General features: G+C 42.4%; 1 protein-coding gene across 1 annotated transcript in view; it reads left to right on the top strand.

Moving 5' to 3' along the window:
• The window catches only part of chsy1 (chondroitin sulfate synthase 1), a 59,060-nt gene extending 53,027 nt beyond the window's left edge, over nucleotides 1–6,033 (top strand). Inside the window, exon 3 of the mRNA XM_080424692.1 lies at nucleotides 2,710–6,033. Within this exon, the coding sequence (XP_080280818.1) occupies nucleotides 2,710–4,308 (1,599 nt within the window). The 3' untranslated portion in view covers nucleotides 4,309–6,033. The remainder of the gene's footprint in view (nucleotides 1–2,709) is intronic.
• The last annotated feature ends 12,420 nt before the right edge of the window (nucleotides 6,034–18,453 follow it).

Genomic DNA, 18,453 nt, shown 5'->3' with positions numbered 1-18,453 from the left:
GTCAGCGCCTGTTGTTATATTTGGCTGTGCTGTATCTTTATTTTCGTTGATTTAACGAGGCTTCCAATGAGTTTCTTCTGAAGAGAGCCAGGCCGAAGAGTCATCCCTGCACAGAGAGGGCTTCTTTGTGTTAGCTAGTCTATTTCAGTGCATTTGCGAGCCTCTGGCCTGTAGTAATGTGTTTGTTTAGGCCTTGGCGTGCTACAGGATAATGGTATCACTTCACGTTCAGTGGGTTGGCAATCATCTACCTTCTCTGAGATAGCTTTGTCCTCTGTAATTGACTGTGTTGTCGGTTGATAATATTGTTAGCTTTACTTTGTGTGTGTGTGTGTGTGTGTGTGTGTTTGCAATCGGCTGTGTTGTCAGTTGATAATACTGTTAGCTTTACTTTGTTTTGATATTGTGTGTGTGGGTGTGTGTTGATTCACTTGAGGCTATGGGATAATGTAATAGTGCTGTGGCGAGATAAGATGGACATGGTTGATTTAGTCATAATATACTCTACTACTGATTCTGAATTAGGTCTCCAATGTCAGAACTCCCGGCCTTATGTTAAATTCGCATAGATTCAGTAATCACCTACATCACCTTCGCTACACTATTTTGCAACACTGTAGTAAAAGTTGGTGGTGAAGTCCTGGGGAAAATGCTGGGTGGGACACATAAGAGTGTTGGGACCTCAGATCTATGAATGCTGCTTATCAGCAGCAGCAATCCCCCAAGCAATCCACATAATAGGGCTGTTTGAAGTGAGCCCGCACAAGGCTTCAATTCCCGGCAATAACTTCTGATTTATCTGTGTCTCTCCTTTTTGTTAACAAGCCATTGCAGCCGATTAGATGAAAGTGCAGCGGGCAGCAGCGTGGTGGGGCTAATGACTGTGAAAAATCGTGGTAATGAGTCATAAGTTGCAGTGGCTCAAAAGAAGTAGAGGTCAGATAATTAGGGGGTGCTAATGACGATGGGAGCCATGGGAGAGAGAGGCATAAACATCCTGACTGACTGGCCAAAGCCTGACGGCTGCTGTTGTCTCCCAGCTGGATGCAGCCTGTGACCTGGCCTGCCTCTGAACAGGCTTAAGTAGCTCTCCCAAAACCCTCCAACCCCGCCCTCTCATCTACCCACATCCCATCTGAACAAAACCTGTCACACTTCTGAGAAATTAGATAGACATTTTTCTCTCGAAACGCTTCCTGTTAGTGCAGATAAAGAGAAGGAATATCGACGGAACTGACTTGGAGGGAACATTTGCTGGGTGCCTCTGACGTGCCACACACATGGCAAGGTTCGCTCTCTCTGTGCAAAACCATGCGGCATACTACTACCCAATACATGTTTGATATGGGCAGGCCGGAACACACTACACATACTACCACCCAATACATGTTTGATATGGGCAGGCCGGAACACACTACACAAATTCCCGTTAAAACGGCCATGCATGCAGTGCTCTGGCTTCTGATGTAATGGCTGACCCCCTCACACTCCCCAGCACAGGTTTGCTCAAGACTTCCATTGATGACAGACTGCGGCCTGTTTTGGTTGGCAGCATGCCCGCTCCTAGTTGCAGAGGAACGCAGGGCAGAGCCGTGGAAAAGCAAAGAGAGTTACTCAGGCAGTTCTTGTGACCGTGTTCAGGTTTGGGTATCACTTTCCACAGCTTTCAGGCCTAGCCTCTGTGCCTGTCCTGTCTAATTCTATGTATCGCCTTTCCCCCGGGGAGGGGGCTTGTGGCTGCATTCCAGAGCCGTCCTCTCAAATTGGGCTTTCTGGGGGCTGCCGTCGTTCGTAAATAGAACCTCTGGCTTTCTGATGCTCCCTTCATTAGGAGGCAACAACACAGACCCTGCCTTCTTGACCATGGTTGAGCCGCTGCCAGCAGGGGCCTAAGCAGCTGTCCCACTGTTTACACATTCGGCCTCCTGTGATTTGGGGAACATTAGGTTTATAAAGCTTCAACAGGTCCGCAGTAAACACTCACTCACTCAATGAAGCGAGTCTCTCGTCAGTACTGGAGCAGTTACTAAGTGCACTCCTTGAGCCCTCCCATAATTTGTACTTTGCCTTAGTTGAATTATATTAAACACAGTATCTTGGCGCACACTTGCTTATACACAAAAGCCATATTGGTGTTTGCACTCAGACAAGAGTTGTTGGGTCAATATACAATGGTGAAGGCAATGGTGCACAAACTGTGGGTTGGGACCCGACCTTGGATCGCGATGCAGAATTGTGTACAGATTTAGAATGGCAATGCAATAACATGAGCCAAGTAATAGAGTTTTAGTCACATGTTTGTTTTTAAACTGCATTGAGAATGTTTATGTTTTTAAAGGGAAGTTGATGAGTTTAAACTCATACAATACACACAAACAAACTCTTACAGTATGTATTAATAAATATGAATAGTAGGAGGAGTTGTGTTTGGCTTGAAAAAACATGCTATTGTCAGCAACCACACAATTACTTATCATGAATACATACTACAATGGGTTGGATTCATATTTCTGGGTCATTGCTGAAAAGGTTTCTGCATCCCTGGGTTGAAGCATCTACCAGTGTACTTTCATGGTCACAGGTGGATTCATGTTTAACAATGAACATAGTGTACTGTAGTCATCAGTCCTTGACATAAAATGTGCATGGTTTATCTCCTACTAATCCTGTCCTCTCCCCCCCCTCTCTTCTCTCCCTCTCTGTCCACAGATGCAGCAGCTGTTCTATGAGAACTATGAGCCAAACAAGAAGGGGTACATCCGAGATCTGCACAACAGCAAGATCCACCGCGCCATCACCCTTCACCCCAACAAGAACCCTCCCTACCAGTACCGCCTGCACAGCTACATGCTGAGCCGCAAGATTGCCGAACTACGCCACCGCACCATCCAGCTCCACCGCGAGATCGTCCAGATGGGCCGCTATGGGGCAGCGGAGCCCAGCCGCGAGGACCTCCAGCTGGGCATGCCGCCGTCCTTTATGCGCTTCCACCCGCGGCAGAGAGAGGAAGTCCTCGAGTGGGAGTTTCTGACGGGAAAGTACCTTTTCTCCTCATCTGACGGGCAGCCACCCCGCCGCGGCATGGACTCCTCCCAGAGGCAGGCCCTGGACGACATCATAATGCAGGTGATGGAGATGATCAACGCCAACGCCAAGACGCGGGGCCGCGTTATCGACTTCAAAGAGATCCAGTACGGCTACCGGAGGATCAACCCCATGTATGGGGCCGAGTACGTTCTGGACCTGCTTCTGCTCTACAAGAAGCACAAAGGGAAGACCATGACAGTGCCCGTGAGGAGGCACGCTTACCTGCAGCAGACATTCAGCCAGATTCAGTTCAGAGAGGAGGAGGAGATGGATGCCCAGTCCCTGGCGGGCCGCATCAACCAGGACTCTGACTCGCTTTCCTTCATCTCCAACTCCCTGAAGATGCTGGTGCCCTTCAAGCTGACCAACTCGGGCCAGGACCAGAGGGAGCCCAAGGAGAAGAAAGTCAACATCCTGGTGCCTCTGTCAGGCCGCTATGACATCTTTGTGCGCTTCATGGCCAACTTCGAGCGAGTGTGTCTGATCCCCAACCAGAACGTCAAGCTGCTGGTGTTGCTCTTCAGCACGGACAACAACACGGAGCGGGTGAAGCAGGTGGAGCTGATGAGGGAGTACCACATGAAGTACCCGCGCGCCGAGATGGAGATCAAGCCCGTGTCGGGCTCCTTCTCCAGGGCCCTGGCGCTGGAGGTGGGCTCCTCTCACTTCTCCAACGACTCGCTGCTCTTCTACTGTGATGTGGATCTGCTCTTCACGGCCGACTTCCTCAATCGGTGCCGGGGGAACACGGCGCTGGGCGATCGGACGTACTTCCCCATCATCTTCAGCCAGTATGACCCCAAGGTGGTGTACGCGGGTAAGGTCCCCAGCGACAACCACTACGTCTTCACCGCCAAGACGGGCCTGTGGCGGCACTACGGCTTCGGCATCGTCTGCGTCTACAAGGGCGACCTGGTCCGAGCGGGGGGCTTCGATACGTCCATACAAGGGTGGGGCTTGGAGGACGTGGACCTCTTTAATAAATTTGTCCAGTCAGGGATTAAGTTGTTTAGAAGCACAGACACGGGGATAGTGCATGTCCACCATCCGGTCCTATGTGACCCCAACCTGGAGGCCAAGCAATACAAGATGTGCCTAGGCTCCAAAGCCTCGTCGCATGGCTCGACACAGCAGCTGGCTGAACTGTGGCTCGAGAAGAATGACCATGGCTTCAGGAGGTTGTCGAGCAGCCCCAATAATGGCTCGGTTAGGACAGCGTGAGAACAGCCCGGCCGTGAACAGTCAAGAACAGAGCCTGGCCTGGGCTCTCTCTCTCTCTCTCCCTCCTCTAGTGGTGTTTTTTGACTACCTAATTTATTTTTTATTGAAATCAAAGACTTCACATGGATATATTTTGAAAATATGTGTCTTTTTTTTAAGAAAATATGAAAACAAAAACACTCCACGATGAACAGTGAACTTGAACAACCTGACCCTAGCATATAAGTATGTTTTTAATTAATAATAAAAGAAGGAATATTGATGACCAATATTCCTCCGGATGAGCCTGATTAAAAATGGGGGCCTGGAGGCCTCCGAAGTCTGTAACCAGTCCAGTAATAAAGACCATTGTGTGTTATCTGTAAAGACAATGGGGAATGGGGAATACCAGGGGTTATTAATGTGTACCTCAGTGAAGTACACCTATGCGGTCCTTAAGTATTACATTTGTCTTGTGTGGAGAAAATAGACTTATGATGATGTATTCTAAGACCAGCAGTGCTCTAAAGAAAACTGAACTCTTGATTGTGAATGTTTACAAGAGGGTGATTATAAACAACATTTCATCAATGAAAAAGTTGACTTAAATCACAGCTATCTTAATTATGACCGAGGGCCATTTTGTTTGATTCCTTTTGATTTGAGATGTTTTTTGTTTTGTTTTTTTAGGTTTTAATAATACAGAATAACACTGTTATCGTTCCTCCTGGATTTGTACTTTCATTTATGATTAATTTCTGTGAACCCAACTGCTGGATTTAATATCTGCAATTCATCTTCCGCTGTCTAATTTATTGAATTTGCAGGCTCCATTCTCTGCTCTCTGACTGTTGGAATATGTATATTAGAAAGATTGTATAACCATCTCAGTCATTGGATAGCATTTTGTTTTGTTTTGTTTATTTTTAGCTTTCTTTTCCCATGTTCTTTTTTCTTAAACTCATTATTACCAAAGAGTTTTTGCACAGTCTGCTTTAGGTGTGTGTGCGTGTGTGTGTGTGCGTGTGTGTGTGTGTGTGTGTGTGTGTGTGTGTGTCTTGTTTTCTAGGTGGTGCAGGCACAAACATGAAAATTATTGTAAAGTGGCGTGAGCGAGTGAGTGAGTGAGTGAGCAAACTGTATCCCAGACCATACCGATAAGCATTTGTGGAGAGTTCTAATTATTATGTTGAGTCAGGTTTTGTTTTAATGGGCTAACATGGGACCAGTGCTTTGTTGGGCCAGGTTGAGTCACGTGCATCATTCTCTTTTAATTAAGTTCCTTTTAATCTTTGAATAAAAACTGTTGTGGTTGGTCGTAGTCAAAAGAACTCTGGTCCCGATAGCGGTTCTTTGTTCACTTCTGTGGTGTTTTGGCACCATTGTCCACTCCTGTTTTACAGGTTTGACGGAAAGATATCTCAAATTCCAGTGGGTTCTAATTATAGAGTTGAAGGGTTGCGTTAATTCCGTTATTCTTTGGTCATTGCCTATATAATGGTCGCTGTAGGGCAGGGCCATTGTAGTGCTCCAGATTTGAGTTAAGTATTCCTCAGCTATAGTCCAGCCCCTAACAGGCCATGGGCTAATTTATTATTAGACAAATGTAACAGTATGAATGACTGCACACTCACCATAGTGTTTTATTTTCTTGAGCTTTTTTTGGTCATTTCTGTTCTTTCAGCCCTGTCCAACTGGGAAAGGTTTTATATTTAAAAAATAAAATGGGGAAAATGTTTATCAGAATACATGCTCTTGTGGTGTTTTTCTTAAGCTTCACTGTAAAAAAATTATCTGTTTAGCCCATGGTATTTTCCCCACGCGTATCTGCTTTGCGGCCCGCGTTGTCTAGATACTACAACGGCGTGTGCCGATCTTGCGCGGGGTCTTAAAATGAGTCGTGGTGTGGCACGATTAGGGCGCAATGCTATTTTTCCTACAGACTTTGCGCTCCCAAGTTAAAGGGATAGTTCACCCCCAAAATTACTGTTTTTCTATCGATTAATCACCCCATGGAGACTTGAATTCATGGATATTTTTTTTGTTTTTGTCGCATTCCTAAGCCAATAATTTGATGACCAGCAGCGGTTCCGATAGGAGACACAAAGATTCTCCTTTGTGTCTCCTACCGGAACCGCTGGCTACCGGTCCACTGGTCAACACATTATTGGCTTAGGAATGCGACAAAAAAGAAAAATATATATGAATTCAAGTCTCCATGGGGTGGCTAATCGATAGAAAATAAATATTTTTTGGGGTGAACTATCCCTTTAAGACCAGCTCCAACCTGGTCTTATCACAGCAGGTGTGTCGTCAGGATCTACACAGCACAAGGACGCTCAGCGCATTACCAGGTTACCATCAAAGGTGCACACAGCCGTCCATCATGCTTCAATAACTTGTTTAAAAACAACCAAACTTGATATGATAAAGTTGATATGAGGAGATATTATAGTATAGTATTATAGCTACAGGCAGAATAAAAGTAGAAGTACAACACGTTTCATTCCATTTGATTTGAACACAACACTCACGTTCAACAATTGAGGTGGCATTTAAAGCACTTTATTCTTCATTAATCCAGGAAATAAAACAAAAGATTGCAGCTGCTATGCGTGTTAACAGACGAGCAGTGATGAAAAGAAAGCGTATGCTGAGCGGTGATGGAAAGAGGCCGTATGCTTAGCCTTGGATCAAGACTATCATAGATGTATTTTATCGATTTTGACATTTGCATAAACGAAAGTAAAAGTCAGACTCGATAAACTACATCTATGATAGTCTTGATCCAAGGCTAGTGTATGCTCAATTAAGTTGTGTGTGCAGTCATGCGCACCGAAAATATCTGCTCTAAATATCTGCTCTAAATATCTGCTCTAAATGTGCTGCAGCACGATGCGTCGTGAGCTTGTAGATCAGTTATTTCCAGAGCAGCTCTTGCAGACGTGCAACCAAGTAGGAAATTAAGCATCTGTGTGCACTGCGCATTTTGGAGAGCTGGTTTGTGCAGGTGGAAATTCCGACCTAAAAGGTCTTTACACACCTGGAGCGTGATGAATTAACAATCCGAAAAAATGTGTCAGCGATTATTTCACATCAAACTACTCATATAGTTGATGCCTCATTCATACAGGGAGCATGAAGGTGCACGGAAACTTCAACTTCCATGGCAATCCAGCCACTAGTTTTTGAGATATCGTTTTTGGGAGCAGAGCTGGACTGACTGACATTGCCATCCTTAGAGACTAATGTGGCAAAAAAGATCTGTCGGGATTAGACAGGTGCAGTGTTTTAAAGGAGTAGTTCACCCAAATAATTACTTATTTCCTATCAATTACACACCCCACAAAGCATTGAATTCATGGAGATATTTTTGTTTTTGTCGCATTCCTGAGCCAATAATTTGGTGATGATAATAAAGATGCTAATGTATCCGGTAGGAGAGACAAAGACTCCTTTGTGTCTCCTACCGGATACATTAGCATCTTTATTATCATCAAACTTTTGGCCCAGGAATGCGACAAAAACAAAAATATCTCCATGAATTCAATGCTTTATGGGGTGTGTAATTCATAGGGAATAAGTCATTTTTGGGGTGAACTACTCCTTTTAAGGAAGCTGGTCAGCTAATGTTACCACTGTAGTTTTTGACCATTCTAATCTTCAGGAACTTCCCTCTGGGCCATTGAAATAGGCCCCCCCCATGCAAATGCCGGGATAAGTCAATATTGTGCTTTTGTGCTTCTCTGGGGTCATAAAGACAACCTAAGCAGCAGGGGAGGCAAAGAGTTGTGCTGACTCTAAACCCTAAATACACAGTCACATCTGTAGATATATCTCTGTCTCTGTCTCTCTCTCTCTCGCACACACACACACACACACACACACACACACACACACACACACACACACACACACACACACACACTCTTAAGAGTCACTCCGTTGACTTTTCTTAGTTGCTTATTCAAAGAGACGGACCTGGATACCCGGGGGCCCCCTTGACATTTTACCTCAAAGATACAAGCTCTCTGTAAAAGGAAAAAGACAGCTTGAGACTTTCACTCCTGGACACACATTTCCTGGCACAAGAATGTAGATGCCGTAAAAATGTACAGCACTCAGTTTGTTGAGGTGTGCCGAGAAACATACAGGCGAACTTGTTTTCAATATATCAATTTGTAATGCTGAAAGAAAACACATTCTGTTTTCCGCTCCCATATACTTAACTGGGCCTCAGACGGGACATACATTAAGTGTGCTGGGCACTGACGAGCCGTTGCCTTATCTGGGACCAGCGCCCCTCAACTTGAGCCTTCCCCTATAAATATCTCATTTCATTGCTGTCGGGTGGAAACCTTGTATGTCCAATACTGTAACTTTTCAGGAAATGTAAAAAAGAAAAGAAAAAAAGAACCTGTGTTCCAATGGATCCATTGTAGTTAAGCTCTTGTTAATACCTTTCATTTGTTCAGTATTTATAAAACCCACAGACACACTTAACCACATTCACTTTCACCTTCCAAAATCTTAAATTATACCAAAAATAGCAGGTCTACAAGCTCGACTTTTGTGCGTTACTCTTGTATTGCGAAGTAGAGCATTCATTTACGTAAAATCATAAAAAGTAGAAAAATGGAGATACAATGTTTCTGCCCGACAGCGACCATATAGATGGGTTTCCGCGCGACGTCATCACAGAGCAGAGTGCGCAATCTGCGCATGCGCGGGGGAGAACGAACCGGAAGCGCCATTCACTCTATTGTTATTTTCGGGATTTAGATAGGCATAATGCTGCTATTATAGGCATAATAGGCATAATGCTGCTATTATATACAAACAGATCCAACTTCCGACAAATCATTTTTATTGAGTAAAGAAGATATTACAAACTGCATCATTTAATCTACTTTCATTAAACCTGGTGAAGACCATTTATTTTATGGGTAATAGGGTATAGGATATTTTTAGGGTAATAGCGCCCTCTACAGGCTCATCCCGCCACTGCGCGCGCATCATCCTCTCATGTTTACAAACAGGAAACCCATCTATACTGTTTGCAGTGATAGAAGTCTGAATTTATTTTTGAATTAGAATCGGGCTCCTACAGAACCCGACTGTAATTCAAAGATAGATTCAGTATCATCTTACATGTACTGTATGCTCCTACAAGGAGCATGAGTTGATATAATTTAGTTGGAAACCTATCATTTGATATTCATTGTTTTTGTCAAATGGACACAGTGGTCACTGGGAGTTCTTAAAGTGACCTTGTCCTTGTTACCTAGCCTATTCTTGCCTAAGCCACATGTTATTCCTGGGTTTACTGTGACCTCCAGGAATGTCAGACAAAGAATTCCATCTGCAGAGGTTTTCTGAAGCAGAATGCTGCAAAGTTGACATAAGAGGACCATGTAGGCATTTGATGAGATAAATATCAATGCAGTTTGCAATTCTCCACTTTCGCTAGTCCAAAATGTAAGAAGTACTTCTCTGTTCAGTGAAGCTGAATACAGATCCCTAAAGGCTTGTGAGTACAAGGTCCCACCATTATCCCAATTGCGTGAAACGTACAGTATAAGTAGTTATTTGTGTACATTAGATATTATAATATAATTAATGTCTATTTGTCTTTTAGTATGCTGCATGTTTACTGAAGCCTCTTTGAGTGATGTCATCAAATTGCCAAACCATTATACAGTGGTTTCCGCAAGCTTCCCAGTATAGATGTTGCTGTTTGAATACAATACAGTGTGGGGTGTGTACTACAGTCATTATTTCAAACCAAAGAGTTCAAAATCTGCAAAGATAATAGCCTGGAAGCCAATATTTCTCGTAAACATAAAATACATTTTCAGGTCAGATACCAAATTCATCCAATCAGGAGAGAGAACTCATACAGGAGTTAAGACAGAGTACAAAACACTAATGTTGGCCTACAAGGCCTACAACTCCCCATTGCAGTCAGAACTGCAGATTTACTCCCAACTTTCTGCCGTAATCTGAAGACTCACCTCTTCAGACTCCACCTCAACCCCTGGCACTTTACTCTCCCTGTACCCCTTCATGCATAGAGTTAAAAATAATAAAGAGGTAACGAAAAAATCCCCCAGATCTGGGTGATCTGGGGGATTTTTTATTTGGGGCTTATGTGACGAGTTTTTCACTCTGCGTGTCGTCCGACCTCCGTGCACAACCCTGTGCACAAGCTTGTGCGCAAGCTCGTGAGTTGAGCCCATTGGTCGAAACCGTTTTCGCTCGTTCGTTAGTCTGGCCCCAGCCATAATAAGCTGCAGTACCTATGAACGGCCACCATGTCCAATGCGCTTCATTGCTCCCTCTCAGTTCTGGGGGCTTGCCTTCATGCCACCTTCTGCTCAATTGATGCTAGCGACTGACCAAGACATGACTACCATGAAGACATACCCTGGAGGGGGGGTACGTGGCGCAGTCGGTAGCGCTGTCGCCTCACAGCTAGAAGGTCCTGGGTTCGATTAATCAGTGCCCATACCCTAGGTGGGGTTGGCGAAAGGGCCTTTCTGTGTGGAGTTTGCATGTTCTCCCCGTGTCCCCTAGGGTAGGTACCCTCACAAAAAACATGCAGTAATCCTGGTCTCTATACTGCCTCCCCCTGGTCAGCCGGGGCGCCTGATGGAGGGGAAAGGAACTGGTTTAAATAACGTGTTCCTTCCACGCACTACGTCCAACCGGGGAAACTCCCCCCTGTCAGGTGATAAGAAGGCTTGTTAGCTCTCATGCATTGAAGGAGGCATGAGCTCGGCTCTGGGCTCTCCCTAGGCTGGCAGAGGGAGTGTAGCGCCCAGGATTACTTAGGCCTAGGCTACACGTATATGGATCTTTTTCTAAACGGATATTTTAGTCCTCCGTTTTTAAAAAGTATACAATTGGCACTGGGTGAAAAAAATGGGGACATACCCTGGTCATTCGTTTTCATGTTTTTGTTACTTAGGCTTGTTTTTCTTCACCACAATGTTAAGAATGTAATATAGATAGCATGTTCTCCAAACATATGCTAGTGTAACGCCCAGGATTCAAACCCTGGTCTCTTGCGTGAAAAGTCAACATCTTAACCACTAGCCAAAAGGGGAATTCCCCCTTGGCCAGGGGAGATATAGGGCTTTTGGTTATCAGGCAGAGGCCCTGAGCCACTACTGTTACACTAGGTCCATTGTTTACCTGGTATCCGATCCGTTTCAATGTACAGATTATTATTTTGATAGTTGTGATGACCCCTTCACTGTGCTTGGGGTCATATGTTTGTTCTGTTTATCCATTTGGTCCTAATTTGTTATTTTCTGTCCTGTGTAGGAGGAGAGGGCCAGCCTGCCAGGGGAGTGTCTATGGGACGAGACACACCTGACTCCACTCGTCCCTGGAGTATTTAAGAAGGCTGGCCAAAATGTCTTTCTCTCCTACCAGGCAACCACAGAGTTTTGCACATACCCTACACTACACTTTCACACATCCATCCATGTATGCACTAGACTACTGACACCACTGAATACTCACACCAATTTGTATATTTTGTATAGTTTGTTGTTTTTAGTTCAAAATAAAATAACTTTAATCCTGTGTGTCATCTCCCATTTGTCATGATGTGAGCCATAGTATATTGTTTAAGCTGATGTAAGTTCTTGGTTTATCTGTGATCCTATTGTAAATTGTAATTGTAATTGTATGACTGGGCAAGGTTTCAGCCCAATCCGACAGCCATTGACTTCCATAAAAAAACAAAAAAGAATTGTGAGCTATTCAGATTGCTACCGCAAAAGTACGCCTGTGTTCAAATAACTTACATTAAAATACAAATACTGCCATTTGCTGTATACCTCGAAAAGGGTGACAGATCTCAGATATGGTTTTCATTTGTTTTGGTAAAATAGTCTAGCAGCAATCTATAACATTATTACATGCTGTATGCTTTAAGAACAATGTCATACTGGGTGCTCTCAATTAAGAGTTCAAAAGTTAATTACTCCAGGTCAGGTGTACTGTATATGAGGTAGTCACTCAGTCAACATTTCTGCTACAGTAAATGATATGCTTATTCTACATATATTATTCTACAATAATCTCTCTGGTCTGTCATATGCAATGATGATTGCTGGCTGGGTAATGTCCAAAGTCAAGTCTATATTTGATCAAGTGACGAGACGATCAGAATGTCAAAGGTCAAGGTTGACAAGCTGAGCAGTGAGTACCTTTTTTTTTGCATTTTATCATCTATACAAATAAGTAAAAAACTGCCACGCAGCTTACTTTGCTACTCTCTGAAACTAGATTAAGCATACTGTGAGCCATATTTGGAGACTGCAGTTCAGAAGAATGCATATGGGTTTGTTTCGAATGCCACTCAAATATGCGAGTACAAGACAAGTGATTTTTCTTCTTCCGACAGGTGTTGTTATGCAAACATTCCTATTGGCCTATAGTTGGTGGATTAGTTGACTCATTGATTTGATTGACCAACTGTTTACATTAGGGGCGTGTAAGAGCGCTATCCGTGGTGCTGAATTCTGATAGCTTTTTCTTTGATGTTTGTACTTTGCCAATACAATAGTACAGCTAGGGCAAGATCATGAACACATTTAATAATCAATTTGATGTAGGAGAATTTAATAAAACTGTCAAAACTAAGCATGTTGTATTTTCTAAGAATTACGCAATAGTGCCATTTCACCATTGCATAATTAATTGTTTGTACATATCATGTAGGCTACATCAGGCCTTAATGTAGTGACCAGCTACAGTATGTGCAACCACTTATTCTAATCTAGAGTATACAGGTCCAGGGGCCTTGGGTAACCAGAAAGGACAGCAAAAGTAAACATTAAAGCTTTTCATGAGCAGAGGCGATTCTTGATAATATATATATATATTTATAACTATAACTATATATAGTTTTGCTGTTGCTAACCTTGGCGGCCTGTTCATTTCAATTAATTAAGTATTTTCATTTTTGGATTATTTATTCACCGTGAAAGAATACGACAAAAGCAAAAATTCTCCATGAATGCAAGCTCCACGGAAATTGAAAAAATACGTAATTTTAGGTGTGATGTATTCCATCAAAAGTTTTGTTGTGACCAATATCACGCATGCCTCTGTGGTGCAGGAGATATGCGCCAGTGCTTTGTAAACAAAAGGTTCTTGGTTTAAAACCAAGGATACATTTTTTTCTTCCAAGTTTCTCAAACTGTTTGTCAACCAAGTCAAGTACTCCCACCCACTGAAATAGGTCTGGGTCAGCAATTACGTTGATACAGCCCTTTGTAACCTCCTGGAGAGTGCAAATGTATTTCCAAAACATACCCCAGCTCTAGGGAGTGCAATACTCTATGAAGCACAAAATCAAGTTAGTCGAATTAAGATATAGACATCAGCCTCTCATTTATCAGTACAACGACTAGCCAACGGTAAAGGGAGCTCAAAATCCCCCTCTCTTGCCACTCAGGAAAAGCTTCCTAGTCGAGAAGTTCTTTGGGAAGAGGACAGAACATGCAGCGCATCTGGGAGCAGGGCACGCCTGTCAGACTGACTGTATCCTTAATCACTTTTATAGGAGCCAGATGATACCACAGTGTTGGTTTCCATTAAAACTCAGTAATTCCCACTACAGCCTATACCAGATGATATCCAGTCAGTATTAATGATGTGCTGTGCTGTTTTTCAGCCACACCTTCAGAGCGTCCCACTAAGAATGTGTCACATGCAGTTATTAGGTTTCCACTGTATATTTAGTTAGCTCAGAGTAAGAGTCTGTAGTTATGTTTTTCTTTTTCCCTGTGGAGTTGCCAATAGGTGCCTACGTGTGCTTATGTCTTAACCCAGGACATTAGACTGAGGGGTAGTTTCCGAAATGACATTTTGGCTACATCAGGGATCAAACCTATAATCTGAAGCAAAGGTGCCGGAGCCAGGCACTTACGCGACTGAGCTGTCTCTAGTGGTGTTGGTTATTGCATCATTCCATTTATTCACATGTTTACATTACTGACAACAATAACACGGGACATCTCCACGAGGTACACAGGGATGCAGAGGATTAAATCCTGCTCCTTCTTTCTTTCTTTCTCTCGGTCTGCCTAACCACGAATTTCATTCTGAACTTTATGTCCATAATAGTCTCTGGTCATGTTCATCCAGAAGATGGCCTGTTCATGGTAGAGCGGTGACAACATCTTGGGGTGAGAGGTGAACCATGAGCCTGGCGACAGACACAAACCAGTGGATGACGCAGGCCCAGGGTGGGGTGTTGTCGAGTGGTAGTAAATACTTATAATTTTGTAAACATCTCATCTGGTAATGCCACTGTATGTACTATACATTTTAATGCTATTGCTATTCTATTCTACGTATGTCATCAAAAAGTCATATTGTATACTATGTACTTATACAGTAGTACTTACTGTCAGATCTGAACAAGGAGATACTGTAAAGTAGCATCATCTGTTACCTCGAATGAAAGGATGGTTTAAAACATTTCACTATAGTGCTAGTAACTAGAGTAATATTTTGAGAGTTATATGCAACTAAGAATCTTTATTTTCTGAACAAGAGAGCGTATTATTTGTGTTATTTCATATGCAAATAACAAAAATAATACGAATTATTTAAAAAGGGATCTTGTTTCAGTATAGAATCAGTAGCTAGCAACGAGGGGCCTATTTCACAAAGCAGAATTAGGGGTTAAGCCTGGATTTAACACCTATCCTGGCTTAATTTAGCCAGGATTAGCGATGAATCGGTTTCATGAAAGCTGAATTATCTTGCCAGATTAGTTTAGCCAGAGCACCCTGGATAAGTTTATCCATGACTCGATTTCACGAAAGAAAATGTACGCAATCCTACCTTAGTTACCATGGAAGCTTACTTAATCCAGTGCCTTGTTCTTCAAGTTTTTCCACAGTTAATTCAACACATGTGTTTGTATATGGACTCATTTTAATGACCCTGCATTCACATAAAATGAAATAAATACAATAAGATATAATCAATTTAATGATATTACTGAAATAGAGTGTGACCATGAATCATAATTGTTTCACAATGACTCATGTGATATGTCATTGTTAACACTATAATTCATATATATATATATATATATATATATATATATATATATATATATGGCCTCTGTGAGTTTCAAAAATTAAAATCAAATAAATTAAATAATAATAAAACTAGAAGTGTGCTCCTCGGAGCACAGGTCTCCGCCAAGCCGATTGGGGACCTCATGTCTTTGTCTTGTGATATGTTGTTTTGGTTGTTATGTTGTTTTGTTGTTTTTGTAACAAACAGACCTTGTGAAGACAATTTTCCCCTTGGGGACAATAAACATTTTTATTTATGGCCTACAAACTTCGGAAAGCAGTCATAGGCAATCGGAATGGGACCAGTTGTACATCTTGAACACATGACCCCAGAGAGAATGTGTACAAATTTGTGTGAGGTTTGGACAAAATCTGTAGGAGTAGTAGCAAAAAGTGTGTTTTGAACGTTAATCTGGCACAAACAGGGCCTATATGTTGCCTAATGATCCAAGGAATCCAGGGGGGAAATGATGGGAAATGAATGTATGACCTATGGTTCAAGAGTTATAGGCCAAAACACGAAGTGAGCTGTTGTAGCACCACCATGAGTGGATTTCAAACAATTGGGTGGAGGTTCTTCCTTGGCCTGGTGGGAATGTGCGTGCAAAGTTTCACAGCAATCAGGCATGTTATGCAAAACGGGCCACCCCGCAAGCTTTTGAAGCTAATTATCATAGCCTAAATATGAGAAATGTAATACTAGCCTGAAATGTTTTAAGTGGAACAATGCAACTTTGAAGTGGAACAATACAACTTTGAAATGGAACAATACAACTTTGAAGTGGAATGTAACAGTTTTTGAAGTGGAACGTAACAGTTTTTGAAGTGGAACGTAACAGTTTTTGAAGGGGAACGCAACATGTTTGCATTGGTACGCAAGCTCTCTTGAAGTACACATACATGATTTTTCAAATGGCTCTCATCTTGAGAAAGTTGACTCATTTAAATATCTTGGAGTTTACCTTTAAACCACATATAGACATTATTATAAAAAACAACAACATATGGTTGCCTGAGTTCCTCTCCGTTCAATTAATTGTTTTTCATTTGAAGTTAGGAAAAGAATAATTTCTCAAGTGTTACTTCCTATTATAGATTATGCTGATGTTGTGTATCAGAACACCACAGACACTCATCTTCCTCTATCTCTTAGATCCATTTCACCCTTCTGTCGCTTCAGGACTTCCCTATATTACCATTTTGATACAACTTGTTAATGCTTCTAAATTGACTGTACTTGTAGGGATATATACACTGATGTATTTGTACTGTACCCATCTTTCTCATCTGTTGGTTAACAGCTGATGGTGTGGTTGGTGGGGTGGGTGGGAGGGAGGTCTGTTGTTCATGCTTTTATGGGACCCCCTCAGAAATGAGCTGCTGCATCTCAAGGGGCTATCCCTTCAATAAAAAACTGTAACCTGCAAACATACTGGCATGATACTGACCATGATACTGATAATAATGATATATATGAGAGAGAGAGAGAGAGAGAGAGAGAGAGAGAGAGAGAGAGAGAGAGAGAGAGAGAGAGAGAGAGAGAGAGAGTGTGTGTGTGTGAGACGGCTAGCCATATTTTGTGTTAATTATTAATACAAATAGTCATAACAGTATGTGTGTGTGTGTGTGTGTGTGTGTGTGTGTGTGTGTGTGTGTGTGTGTGTGTGTGTGTGTGTGTGTGTGTGTGTGTGTGTGTGTGTGTGTGTGTGTGTGTGTGTGTGTGGGGGGGGGGGGTTGTGGGTGTATTTGTGTGTTGATGAAAACATGTATTCATGTTCCTACCCGTTTATAATTTAATATTGAACATAACATTTTAGTGGAACGATACATCTTTGAAGTGGAACGTAACCGTTTTTGAAGTGGAACGCGTCATTTTTTAAGTGGAAAGTAACATGAACACAACATCTTTGATGTGGAACGATACATCTTTGAAGTGGAACGCATTTTAACAAATCTGATACATGCCTTTAAAATAAGATAACATTTGTCATCTTGCCAACCCCATTTTGTCACTGACCCATATGTATATGAGCTTTTTGAACTTGTAAGATGTGTGTCAATGATTGAGTCCCAAAAATAAGGAACAAAGTGTGTCCCTTATCAGTTCAATAAGGGACATGTCTTTTACTTTCCAAATAAGGGGGGATTCCTTATCTCAAGGGACAGATGGCACATGCTATGGAAGAGACAGACACAGTGATCATTATAAACTTCACCAATAACAACACTACTTTGAAATAAAACTGTTGGTGTAACTAAGATCAGCTATAAAATATGTTTACATGCATGGATGTGTCAGCATTTCAGTGTGGAGCTGGCTTATGCCATTATAATGGCTAGTAATAGATCCCATGGACAGCTTGTGCCGGATTAGTGAATTCCACTCCCAAGCCTTGCAGACACTATATTCCATGGCCTGGAGGGATGGTGGGTCTGAGATTATGAATTCACAAAAATAACATAATAGATGTCATTGACTGACAGTGTGCACAAAAATTAGACAGACATAGACACGCGCGCACACACACACACACACACACACACACACACACACACACACACACACACACACACACACACACACACACACACACACACACACACACACACACACACACACACACACACACACACACACACACACACACACACACACACACACACACACACACACACACACACACACACACACACACACACACTTCTGTGAGACAGGCTTGGCCTGCTGTTGCTCTGATTGGGAATGTATTATTGATGACAGGTGTTGTCTTATAAATAGCTAGGAGTCTGGATTGGATGAAAAGCTTACATTAAAAAAATTGTATGTTTTAAAAACTTAAAATAAGATGTTTTAATTTGGAATGAAAAAGCTGATTGTTGCCACATTTCTCCAAGTGATTGACTATGCTGATATTACGTTCATATGCATGCTTCTGTTACCACTCTTCAGGCTATAGACATACTATACCATGGAGCCTTACGTTTTGTTTTAAATGACAAACCCCTTACACATTGCTGATATCCTTGGACCTCAAGTGGGACACACACCATT

This window comes from Gymnoscopelus braueri (assembly GCF_963280865.1).
Source record: "Gymnoscopelus braueri genome assembly, chromosome: 1".
In the NCBI taxonomy this organism is placed as follows: domain Eukaryota; kingdom Metazoa; phylum Chordata; class Actinopteri; order Myctophiformes; family Myctophidae; genus Gymnoscopelus; species Gymnoscopelus braueri.
Note: the sequence above shows the minus strand (reverse complement) of the source record. Positions and strands in the feature narration are given on the sequence as shown.